Source organism: Liolophura sinensis, chromosome 9 (assembly GCF_032854445.1).
Source record: "Liolophura sinensis isolate JHLJ2023 chromosome 9, CUHK_Ljap_v2, whole genome shotgun sequence".
Classification (NCBI taxonomy): Eukaryota; Metazoa; Mollusca; class Polyplacophora; order Chitonida; family Chitonidae; genus Liolophura; species Liolophura sinensis.
This window is the reverse complement of record NC_088303.1, coordinates 36,976,132-36,989,932: the sequence shown is the minus strand read 5'-3', so window position 1 is coordinate 36,989,932 and position 13,801 is coordinate 36,976,132. Positions and strand designations below refer to the sequence as shown.

General features: G+C 40.6%; 1 protein-coding gene across 1 annotated transcript in view; it reads right to left on the bottom strand.

Moving 5' to 3' along the window:
- LOC135475829 (short transient receptor potential channel 3-like) overlaps positions 1-13,801 on the bottom strand; it is an 80,324-nt gene that overhangs the window by 32,920 nt on the left and 33,603 nt on the right. Inside the window, exon 2 of the mRNA XM_064755769.1 lies at positions 1,321-1,454. Coding sequence (XP_064611839.1) covers positions 1,321-1,454 — 134 coding nt within the window. The remainder of the gene's footprint in view (positions 1-1,320; positions 1,455-13,801) is intronic.

Sequence of the window (13,801 nt, the reverse complement as noted above, 5' to 3'; positions counted from 1 at the left end):
AAGAGTTGGGGTAAGGGTATCAGCCCAACTCTGCTATCGTCATCAAGAAGGTCTTATCAATATCGTGTTGCGAAGTTCTCGAGGATCGAACTTTCACCACTTGTTCAGCTATTGTCCAGGTTTCAACACAAGGCCTGACCTTGTCCCATGTAACGAGTGTCTCAAAAATATGTCTTGTCAAAAGTTCCAGCATGATTCTATATCCTGTATGATGTCCACGGATTTTTCTGGCATTTCTTGTTCTAACAGGGACTGAAGATGCCACATATGTATACCAAAGCAACTGGTATCGTTCAACGTTAAGACAATGGGTCGTGACGGATTGCTTGAAACTCTTGTCTCTCAATCGCCAGCATACACAAGGTGTAGGTTCAATCCCGGCCTATGACAGGGAATTTATAAATTCCCGTGTTATCACTTCCCGTGAGATGTTTGTCAATTTGTCCAGCGTTGGGTAGAAAATAATGAAAGTACATTACTGTGTTTATGAAATGATCACAGAACTATTTGCTGCCAAGCTTTGGTATTGTCTGAACGATAGAAAATTAAGGGTTTTTTTTACATATGGGTGGTTTTCCGGGGTATATCAGATAATGGAGTTATGCGTGTCCTAAACTGCAGAGGAATAACAGAACCGTAGAAACCATCTCATATTAAGGCCCTATACAAGAATACGACGTGGAGGAATACCATTATGTAAATCCAATAATATTATGTCTATAGCACAGTAAGAATTGTTCCTCGCAACGACGATTCAGGTAGCAGGTGATCACTGCTGTCTTTCTCTGTAAAATTGGCACGAAAGCAGATGAAGTAACACCTGATAATACAGCTCGAACTCGACATGATTCGAATAGGAAATTTGCCCTGGGAAAAGAAATTCTGAAGACTTGGACGCGTCTATATATGAGCTTATACCCATTGAGTACAGAACACTAAAAGCTACCTGTTGCTATTTTGCAGGTGTGGTCTAATGGCGATACATGACAAGACACAGCTGTCGTGTATTTATTTATTTATACACGTTTCGACCAAGGAAGTGTCAGAGCGAAATAGCTGTTGTGACCGTCTTAACTCTCTTGACAGATCTGAGGTCAAACAACATCGTTTTAGGAACTGGAGATGACTGAAGATATGATAGAGGAGATTTCATTAAAAGGCCTAGTTAAAACTAACCTATATTTAAGTAAAACTAGCAGCAGTGGTATTTAACTAAGTCAAGGGATCGTCTGCAGCAAAGTGAAAAGAGCCGTTGACATTGTGAAGACGGATAAGAAAAGAAGATTAACCTAAGCTTCTGGGTACACCTAGTTCACTCACCTTCCCACGGTCAGCTCCGCTCTGCAGCCGCGATTGGTTCCTCTTGTCACGTGCAGCTCGTGACGGCATGCCGATGTTTATGTCTGTTCCGCCATTTTCTGATTGAACGTGGTTATTTATATCCACATGACGGGCTGAAGAAGGGAAGCAATACCAGTGGTTAAAACAAATTTTAAGAGTTAATTTCGTTACACTCCTATAAATAATGTACGTACTAATGTAGGTAAAAGTAATGCAACGCCATATGACGATTCTCAAAATACCATCTCCCATATTTTTTTAACTTGCCGTTTTTGCTGCATCATTAGGCTACAAATGAGTAACTTTCTGTAGGCCTTTAGTTGTGCACTTTACAAGCACTGCCGCATAACAGCAGGCAATGACAACACTTTGAAACCGATCCGTTTAGACGGAACGTTCTCTCCTTTACATCAGTATTAATCCCGCATGGAAAATAAATAAATAAAAGACCCTAGAAATCAAACAAAAAGACATGAAGAACATTAACAACGCCTAACACGGATGTTTTTGTGTGGAATGGTTGGCAATATTAATTAAAGCCATTACGTTCCTTACAACGATACCGGTGGCCAAGCGTCAAGGCCCAGTTGAATGTCAAACAAGAAAACACTATGAAAGTAATGCCCTAAACTAATTTGCCATGATCGGAAAAATTAAGTTTGGCACACATCTGTTTACAAACACATGCTAACACATATAACGACGAATAGTTTGATTCAACTGTTCAAATACAAAGACAATGGAAAATTCAACAAATTCAACCTGCATGTACAAACTGTAGCAATATTCACATTACACACATGGCGTTGAATCACCCCCACTCTAGTGTCCCATCTGCCTTGCCTGGGCACAGTTTAGTTTTGAGAGCAGGCCAGGACAGAGTGCATGTAGACAGGAAATGTTAGGAGACTATGAAGATATGAAATTTTGGTCTTAATAGTTAGAAGGAATAAGTGGTGTTGTGCGTTGTTTTCTTTACAAAAGATTTTGGGCTCATAATGACTCAAGGTATACGTGTGAATTTTTGATATATTTGGCCATCGTTTTAGACTTATATTCGTGATAGCACAGGGGTGCGGGGGAATATCGTCGGGATTGTTGAGAATTACCAATGACGCATTGCGAATAGCGTATGCAGCGCACGTATAGTAATACACCATTACCTCCAAAGCCTATTTAAACACACAGGCTTATATTTCTATTTCCAAAAAAAGGGTAGTGTCATTTAAACATTTCTATCGAGAAAACTATTGATCGTAGCTCAAATCCGCTGGCATATTGCCGAAAGGGCATGTCTTGGCTTACAATTTGGTTGTAGTTCGTAATGAAAAGTTTCATTTCTAGCTATCATAGTTCATCAGTTACAGGTCACAGAAATTACGTAACTGAAAAAAGTTTTTTGACCATATCTCAAAATATGATAGACAAGATAGGCAAAATCCGAAAGCAGAGTCGGAATTAGCGTTGCCAAATACACCAGAATACATTATCAAAATTAGACACTTTTATGACGTAATAACTTCAACCAATGGCAAGGTTCCAAAGCTTTCCATCAATGTAATTTTGGAAGCCGTATAACTGCCTGCAGTTCTAGTTATAATAATAATAATTCTTCACCATAATCGTGAATAAACATCTCATTCGATGAGTGGATAAGGTGGATGGAGGAAACCGGAGTACCTTGCGTAAACCACTAGCCTTGGCAAGTTATAGCCTGCTTTACCGCGTGATTTTGAGTGGTTCAAACAATAAATGTGTAGCTTGAAGGTATGTCCAGATATATAATGTCGCCGTAATAGATCTGGGTCCCATACTACACAATCTTAACGACAAGATTTAAAACTCGTCACAATGCTTATTATTTTGTGCAGAATGTTGAAACTTTGACACATTGACCTTAAGGTTATGAGGTTATAAGGTTAACAGTTATGGGGCGATCACATTTTTGAATTCTGGAGTCATAAAAACTCTTAAAGTCGTCTTAAAGTTTGAAGAAATAAAAGTATACTGAAATACTCGAGGCACCTGTATGCCTACCTAACATACACACCTGTAAGCTTACATAACAGAGACACCTGTGTCCTTACCTAACCAAGGCACATGCGTGCTTAGCTAACAGAGAATACCTACCAGAGACACCTGTGTGCTTACTTAACAGAGACAACTGCGCGCTTACCTAACAGAGACACCTGTATACTTACCTAACAGACACCTGCGTGCTTACCTAACAGGAACACCTGCGTTCTTACCTAACAGGGACACCTGCGTGCTTATCTATCAGATATCTGCGTTCTTATCTAACAGACATCCGTGAGTTACTTAACCAAGGCACCTGCGGGCTTACCTAAGATAGATACCTGCGTGCTTACCTCATCAAGGCTTACCTAACAGGAGCACCTGCGTGCTTACCTAACAAAGACACCTTTGTGCTTACCTCATCAATGCTTACCTAACAGAGACACGTGTGCTTACCTAACCAAGGCACCTTGTGCTTACCTAAGAGAGACACCTGTGTGCTTACCTAACAGGGACACATGTATGCTTACCTAATATAGACACCTGTGTGTTTAACTAAACGAGACACCTGTGTGCTTACCTGACAGAAACATCTTTGTGCTAACCTAACCAATGTACCTGTGTGCTTACGTAACAAACACCGGGGTGCCTATCTAACCGAGGCACTTGCGTGCTTACCTAACAGAGACACCTGTGTGCTTACCGAATAGAGACACCTGTGTGCTTACTTAACCAAGGCACCTGCTTGCTTAAATAACAGAGACACCTGTGTGCTTCCCTACCCAAGGCACCTATTTGCTTACCCAACAGACACCTGCGTGCTTAACTAGCTAAAGCACCTAAGTGCTTACCTAACAGAGACACCTATGTGCTTGACTGACCAGAGCACCTGTGTGCTTACCTAACCAAGGCACCTGTGCGCTTACCTAACACAGACACATGTGCGCTTACCTAACAGACACCTGCGTGCTTACATAACCAAGGCACCTGAGAGCTTACCTAGCATAGACACTTGCGTGCTTACCTAACCAAGGCACCTGTGAGCTTACCTATCACAGACACTTGCGTGCTTACCTAACCAAAGCACCTGTGCGCTTACATAACAGAGACACATGTGTGCTTACCTAACCAGGGCACCTATGTGCTTACCTAACCGGGGCCCTGTGTGCTTACCTAACCAAGGCACCTGTGCGCTTACCTAACAGAGACACATGTGTGCTTACCTAACCAGGGCACCTATGTGCTTACCTAACCAAAACACCTGTGCGCTTACCTAACAGAGACACGTGTGCTTACGTAACAGACACCTGCGTGCTTACCTAGCCAAGGCACCTGTGAGCTTACTTAGCATAGACACCTGCGTGCTCACCTAAACAAGGCACCTGTGAGCTTACAACAGAGATACATGTGTGCTTAATAAAACAAAGGCACCTGTGAGCATACATAACAGAGATATCTGTGTGCTTACCTAACCAAGGTACTTGTGAGCTTACCTAAATAAGACACCTGCGTGCTTACCTAACTAAGGCACCTGTGAGCTTACATAACCAAGGCACATGAGTGCTTACCTAACTAAGGCACCTGTGAGCTTACCTAACCAAGGCACATGAGTGCTTACCTACCTAAGGCGCCTGTGAGCTTACATAACCAAGGCTTACCTTACCATTAGATAAACAACGTTGTGTTTTTAAGATTGCTAGGCCTATTCGTGGAGGTCAAGTTCCGACTTATGTTATGCTACGTGAAACCAGGCCCGTGCAACAGTGAATTTGAAGACGGTCGAAGATATGAATAATATAGCGATACATACATAACTATTTTTAGTCTTTTATCTTTACCTTTTAATTTAACACCCAAAGTACAGGAAGCAAAACATAATAGAGGCTTAACAATGTAAACCGGAGTTTAACACTCTCGGATTTAACGTCTCCTCCCACAAGTTAACAAATTCTTTCCAGTGCGGTTTCCCGCTGTCTGTCCACCAAGAATAAATAACTCTGGCTGCAAATCGCTGGAATCTATGTTCAGAAAAAAATTTTAAATTGACTAATAATGTTATATTTTACATTTCCTATTCACAGTTACAGACTACACCCGGCAAGGATGCACGTGACGAACTGGCTTTAGTTAGCCAGTATAGTTAAGGACCAAAGACTGGCTCCGCTACTCTGAAATTACAGAAATTCAGACTTTACATCCCTCTAACCTGCTAATGCATGAGACAAGAAATCAAAGGGTACAAAGTTCACACGTGTCAGTACTGACAGCAATTGCCGCAGTCTCCATGTTGAATGATCTGTCATCAATCACATTTATGGTCCTTGAACGGCACTAATACAGCACTGGCGTCACTGTCACGACCTCTAAGTGTGCTGGTAGCGTGCGGTGATTTTACATGCCAGGAATAACGGAATCGAGCAATAATATACGCGTAAAGAGGTTTACAACTTAATGACAGCTTAATAAATGGCGCTTAATTTCTACTATATTGTATGGAATACACGCATTAAAGTTGAAACCCGATAAGTTGATATTTAGAAAATAGTCTTTCACACGGAAATTCAGAAGCTCATTAATACGTCTACGTTGCGCTATATAAAATCCCTGTATATGCACACTCGATATTTTGCTGTGTTTGACTACTGATAGAAGTACCTTAAATACATATCTGATATCTTCAGCCATCAGTGGCTGCAGCACTTTGGCGGCATTGACTCGCCTTGCCACAAGAAGACACAGTATATGTACATAAACATGTAAATGACTCATCGTTAAGGTTAAGGTGAATACTATACGCTCGAACAAATAGATTTGGTTGCGCATAAACTCAAAAGTATATCATGGGTATTGATGATAGGTTTTAGTATTAAATAGCGACCTGACAAGTATACATGAAACATCATCACATCTGGAATTCAGTAATTTAGGGTATTTAAAATGCACATACCCAATCAATGATGGAATGTCCCACCCGTGCTCTACAAGTGTTCATACTCTGAGGGCAGTACATGCAGTACTTTTTGAGAAACCACCCCTACCACTTTGTTTAACATTGATTCTTATACGCATTGCACTAAGTCAAGAATTCAGTCATTTACGGCACTTAATATGCACACATCCAATCAACGATGGACTACCCCCCTCGTACTATTTGCGCTCCATATGTGTGCAAACCCTGAGCTCAATACCTGCAGTCCTTTTTAATGCACCACCTCTAACTATTGGACGCGGACGCACAGAGTGCGACATAAGCTGCGCCTGCACTATAAGCAAGCGGGCTAAATATGGACATATCTAAGTCGCAACACATCATCATATTCTGTTTCTATGCATCAACAAAAAATAAAAGCTGCAAAACAATTGGAGATGTGGCTTGGATCCAAAGTTTAGGCCGATCTGTATAGTATATACCAGAGAAAGGGCAATCTGGTTATCATGGCAAACCGTCGAATTGGACAGACTCTCGTCACATGGTAACCTCTGTATCTAATGAGCATCCACCAAGAACACGGAAAATATTTGGAGTTGTAGGCCGGATATGTGAGGTTTACACCTAACTATACTGTACATATCAGCGAAATGACAATCTGGTTACCGTAGTAATCTGGTCACCATGGCAACCGCTGAAATAGACAAATGTGAGTCGCGTCAAATCATCACCAAAAAATGAAAACTGCACGTGGAAAACAGTTGGAGAAGTAACCCGGGCACAAAATCATATGTATTTATGTAGCATATGTCGGGATGATGGCAAGTTGGTTACCATTGCAGTGGTGAACATGGACAAATTTGAGTCCGGATACATAATCATCTCTGTATGTTCGTATCCACCAAGAATCAAAATAAAATATGGAAAACAATTGGAGTTGTCGTCCGAACACGAAGTTCATGAGTATATAAGTATATAGTACATATCAGGGAAATAACATTATGGTTACCATGGCAACAGTAGAAATGAACAAATGTGAGTCACGACACATTGCTACTGTGTATCTATGTATCGATCCATCAAAAATAAAAAACTGTGCGTAGAAAACAGTTGGAGAAGTAGGACATAAAATTATGTTGTATATGTAGCGAAGATGGCAAGCTGGTCACCATGGCAACGGTGAAAATGGACAAATGTGAGTCGCGACATCTCGTCACTTCTGTATCTAAGTATTCAGCAAGAATTAAAATTGAATATGGAAAACAATTGGTGTTGTAGCCAGGACACAAAGTTAAAATCTATATAACTATATAGTAGACATCAGGGAAATAGCAATCTGGTTACCATGGCAACAACAGAAATGGACAAATGTGAGTCGCAACACATCGTCACCTATGTATCTATGTATCCACCATAAATTACAACTCTACGTGGAAAACGGTTGGAGTCGTAGCCCGGACACCAAATCATATGTGCATCTATTTACATGGTATATACACGAAAAATGGGGATCTGTTTACTAGACAACCGCGGAAATGGACAAATGTGAGTGCTTCTAACTGTCTACCTTTACAACGCCTTCTTTAAGTACCTTCAGTCAGTAATATTACAGTCAAAAGAGAGCTGTTTATCTAGAAAAGTGTGCATTGTAGCCCAAACTGCCATCAAAGTTAACAATAAAAATACTGTGCACAATTTACTTTTTACAGGATGTATATACTCCTATTATGCAAACATATAGACATATGACGTTATAAATTTTATTGCCCCCCAACCGCTACGACCTATTAAGAAGAAAGCCGGGTCTGCCATAACGGTAACTTGCGACATACCTGCGCATATTCATCCAGGGCCAGTTGCGCAGGAGTGTATTAAAAGTTAAGCCAAGTTTAAATCTTAATACCAATCTCTCCCTCAAAGTAAATGACACTTTAAGCTGGACTAAAGATAATACAGCGCTTAAATCTTGAATCAATACATTTTCGAATAAAACGGAATCAGAGGCTAATACCCTAATATAGATCAATCGAAGTATCAACGAGGTCATCGGTTGTTTGTGTTGGGGCTGAAATTCGCACTAAATGCTGCTTTGAGTGATATGAAGGAAATATTGGTAAATTCGTTGTTACGCGCGAGAAATTAGGACTAATAGATCTACTAGCTGGCTATGTCTGCGATTTTGACAGAAAGGAACTTTTGTTGGGATGCAAGCTTAACGTTCCTCGCTGGAAGCCTGGTGACCAGGCATTAATACAGATCCTTTTATAATATCCTGAGTGCCTCCTACTGTGTGTTGCTATGCCGATAAATGCCTATCTGTCATTTTATGTTCTGTAAGCCTATTTGTACGGTCTTAACAGTTGAGGTCATTAGAGCGCATCTAGATCGGTTGAGGCCGCGTGCATGTTTGCCAATTGATGGATATATCGAATAAGTCAAAGGAAATTAGAAGTTTACCACACAGGTCTGGCCATTTACCTGGGGCTTGGTGACCGTTATGAATTCTGATAAACACCCAAAGTGCCAATGACAAACTGCTTTCTTGGCGCCATAACCTGGTTTAAAACATGACGGATGAGATTTCTAGGTCGTCGGGTCAAAGTAGGCGGTCAGCGCAGAGGCTAGGTTCAGTCTCCACGAAAGCATTTTGGGTGGTTCGAGAAATAATCCTCAGTTATGCACTGTGAGATATACAGGGAAGAAGCCAAATTAATCACTACCGAAGCGCGATTGATTAACTCCAGTCATTGGGGCGACGTCCAGAAGATTATCGCTGCTTCACAGATTTAGAACAACGCCTCTTGCCACAAAGACTGAGAAAGGGTACTGGCCATACTCTCTGCAATATGCATAGCTATTGTACAACAAAACAGGCTATTGGTAATGTTTATTTTAAGCTGGTTTTACTTGACTAAAGACAAGCCATAATCTAATTCGGGCGCCATTTGGATTTCCTGATAACTTTTAATTTCGATCATTTATGAATTTGTTTTAAAATGTGTTTGGACCATCAATATTAGGGTTTTTTCTATGTTTTTGTACGGTAATACAGAAGTACATACTGACAAGAGTTTCCAACAAGTCCACAAATCCATCAAGGGATGGATTATGGATTATTCTTGTTCTTTCAAACTGTAGGATTTCTGCATTTTATTCATTCAGTTCTCTATAGTCGTATCATATAACTGGAATGACCATGGATTGCTTGATTTAAACTTCTGCACTGCTGTGAATTATTCGGTTTCCGAGGTTGACTGATTTCTTCCTGAAACTGTGCCACAGGTTTTCTTGTTTGCCCGCCTCATCAAGTATAAAACGTTGGTAAAGGGAGACAATTCCGATTTTTTGCTAGCACTAAATGAATCCAAATGTCATGATATCATTGCGTAAAACTGGGCTGCATAAGGATGTCTGTTTAAAATAAATGTAAACAGGTAGGCCATTCGTCCTGAAAGAATTAAGTGAAAACATCAATTAAAAGTTGTTTGATAATTAGTTCATACAAAGCTGGTATAGAAAGTGATCATTGATACAAAGGTATATTTTTCACAGCATTTATGTTTGCTCTAAATTGTCATAAGATATCAGAGGTCTACAATACTGGGATGGTAATGACACAGACCTAGAGGCAGTTTATATCTCACACTCAGGAGCTGGACATTTGCCTACTTCCGAGAACTAATCTGAATCTGTAGTATTGGTGGTTGCCACGAAATTTACAAACATTGTAGTCATAGATTCAACTTATACATTTTTTACTTACAATGCACGCTATATCAGTTCCCCTCAAAACAAGCTAACATAGTCACATCAGATCATAGTCAATTCATATTTCTGATTAGCAGTCATTGCTGCGGTTCTGTGGTCGTTCCAGCTAGAAAAAAGAGCTATTTTTCCATGATCAAAACTAAATCAGTACAGCTGTATCCGACATGCAATGAACTGGCAGTCAACTATGTTGGGAGTCACTTATAGATATCCCAGGTAGCTCAGCAATAAGCCCCTTCATTTAGTCCATTTCACTTTGAGGGCGATAAGAATGGAAGCTTCAGGCCCTGTTTAACTCCACTGAGTGGATACAATGTCCCGTAAGATACCGAATATAAAGTGTCATTGACCTTAAGTACTAGAAGCCAGGCGGCGTCCATCTTTCAGTTAATAGTTCACTCATGAGAGCTTGGCCCGAGGGCTAACACCGTGTCCACCGTGTACCGCCATCCACAACTCCTAACGCCGACCAAATCAATACAGTCAACTAGTTGACACTGTGGCTTACATACGAGCCAATGAAGGATAGCAAACAGCCGGCAGGCAAAACAACGGCGAAAGGGCAACCGCGGTTACGAGGGAGCTAATAATCTGGACAAATCCGGTCAAATCTTCTAATTAAAACAAAGCGCGATAATACGAAACTCCTGTTCTATAATTGGCAATTGCTGCGACACCGGTGAGTATCGGTGGGGTGGCAATTAGAAACCCCACCCCCAGCACCCCGCTGAAATGACAGTGTTAGCATTAAGAGCTAGCATTGTGCAACTATTGATCTTTCCAGGTGAACACCTGTATTAAAACATACCAGAGGCTGTCCTACAACACCCATATTAGCAGGTTTCAATCGATGACAATGTGAAATGTCATGTTCAAATCAATGTTTTACCCAATTCTTAACACTAAGCCTACAGCTCGAGGCAGCAAAATATAAAAAAGAAACATATATTGCTGCCATTGTTCTGTTTTAAATTCTGAAATTACTGTAAGGTTCACAAGCGCGAAAGGTTGTTACGTTAAATACAACGAGGAGACCGAAATAATAAATCCTGTGGTAATGACTGGATTGTATCTTACAGTGTGGTTGCCGATTTCCAAATGCTCATCAAAATTTCCTTGGATCTGCGGCTGACAGTTTGAATCTCGTATATGCCGTATAGACCAGATATAACAGAATTGGTTTTGGAAGTGTGTCGTGTTTCGCATACATAACTGTCTCATTGTGCGCTCTGAGAAACAAGGCAACCGTCTTTCACCCGCCATTGGTGTCAGTACAAGGTTTGCGCAAACAGCTTGCTAAATGAAGTGAATGTTCAAAGCGACAGACGGCGTCAGAAAGATCAGTGTCAGAATACAAACTATTAGTAATCAGCCGTCGGCCAAAAGCAGTGTCTTTGAAGACATCTCCATATCCCTCCTACCCCATTTCACCCAACACATACTGACACAAACAAAGCATTACTATACATATACATCTACGCGGGGAATTCGAGTAAAACAACACACCAAGGTAGTCTTAGTGAGACAGCGTTGCCCACCATCGACTATGAGGCTGGGAGAATTACTTGCAGCGTTAAACTTACTATAACCTTGCTCAGCTAGCCTGTGTGTACAGTCATCGGTCAATGGCAGAAGACCGCTGCAGACTTACCAATGAGAGAAGCCTGTTGATAAATGCCAGCAACGGCATTCGCCCAAAAACGCAACCACAGCTATACTGGCAAGGGTCTTCTTGACGTGGAAGCGCAATAAAAGATTTCAAATTCATCCATCTTGAGAAAGTAGAATGAGCCGAAATGCAGGCCGTGAACTGATCGATGATGGATGCGAAACGCCGTCGTCCTATTTTTTCTCCTGGGATATGATTGACGGCCAGTTGGCAAATGCCATTAAACTTTGCTCAGGAAGCTGCCTGCTTCTCATAATACACATATACGCTCTAACAAACCAAACTGCACTTGCCACGGTAAACGAAGTGTACAAATCATAGTTTCAGACCGTCAATCTTTAAAACAAAACTGAAAGCATATATAATAGCTCAGTAGTGCTGTACCAAAAGTCTGCTTGGTCAAATTCATCCACAAAGTCTAAGGACTCTCTACATGTTCCACAGACATTTACTCTTAAAGAAAAGTGTGATTGATAGTCCCTAGTTTTATTAAAGTATTCAATAGTGACGCTGGCTCTTGTAATGGCGGTGGGATTCAGTACAAGAACCAAACCATAAGAGATTGTTTTGGTAAAATTCAGATATGATCGATAAATGTAACCATTTCCCAGGCATAATTAAACGTACGGTATTTCACGGGCCAGCTATTAATCAATTTTTAACGTCAGATAAATAGATTGTCTTTTAAATTCTGGAACCAAACGTCCATATGCACTAGATCTGAATAGCAGTTATTACTAAATTCCATTGTACTAATTAACCATGCATGCAACTAAACGTTTTTCATAAATCTTAAATCTACACAATGCATACTAATCCTCATTGTGTGCCTCCCGCTGTATGACGATTTCTGTGTATCACTGGTATAAACTAAACTGGACCTTTCCCAACACCTCTCAAGCTAACTACACATAATCTGCAGTTTGAAGAAGATTAGCATCCAGTTATGGTCATAGGAAAATATGTTTTTAAAGTACAACTTAATCATAAACGTTGTAATTTTAATCGGCAAATAGTCACATTTTCCTTATAAAATATAAACGCCATGTGGGGTAATCATATCACTCGAAATTTCGCTCAGTCAGTATTACAAAAACATCAATCAGGTCAGAAAGTCACGAGAGACGACATCATATGTAAATCACTGATCTACACACCTACACACCGTACACTGGCGTTAGTATGAGGATCAATACGGTTAGATTTGTCTCGACTATATAACCCGGGCAACCGTGACGAGGCAAACATGAGACAGGATTGGTGGAGAAATCTGACAGGATTCGCGAATAAATTTGAGACAAATATTCTGATATTTGCGAGACAAAATGGACACCAACCAAACATGAGATGAACATACACGACAAATGTCGAAAGAAATTCTAGAACATAGGACCATACACTGCCGTTATACATTTGAATTTTAAAACAGGGTTGACGTACAGTTCCACTGTAAATAATATACCATCGATCAACTTGTGTTAGCCTCCATCCACGAACATCTGTGTTAACCGTTAAAACAAGACTTATTGACTTCTGAATCAATCCTGTACTGGTATCAATATGGGTTGACAGCATGTGCTGTACAGGGTTTGGATGTAACGTCAGAGCAGATATAGTTAAGTTATAGTTAACGTCCAATTTGGTCATTGTTATACAAAACCTGTCAGTTAGGATGTCATTTAAACAAATCCACCCTGAGCAAATACACCGAATTCAAAACTATCCACTCTAATACGGCACCAATAAAACCACCTTATCAAACGACAGTTGAACATACTGGTTATAACAAAGCCGTCAGGGTGTCTCTAAAAGTATATGACTGTGAGCTATGTGTTGTTTAGTTACCGGGCATATTTAACGAAAAAACATAGGACTGGCTTGTGAGACTGAAAGTTTCAGCCATTCCAACAAGACGCACCTCTTCTTCGTTATGTTTTATGGAGATGACAACAACCTACTCATTTTCTCGAACACCAGACCAATAAAGGTCACTGGTACACTCTTCCTACCTGCGAAGCCGTTCTGATGGTAATTCCGTCGATTCCGTCTTTGACGGGATTTTCTGCTGGCCATATCCA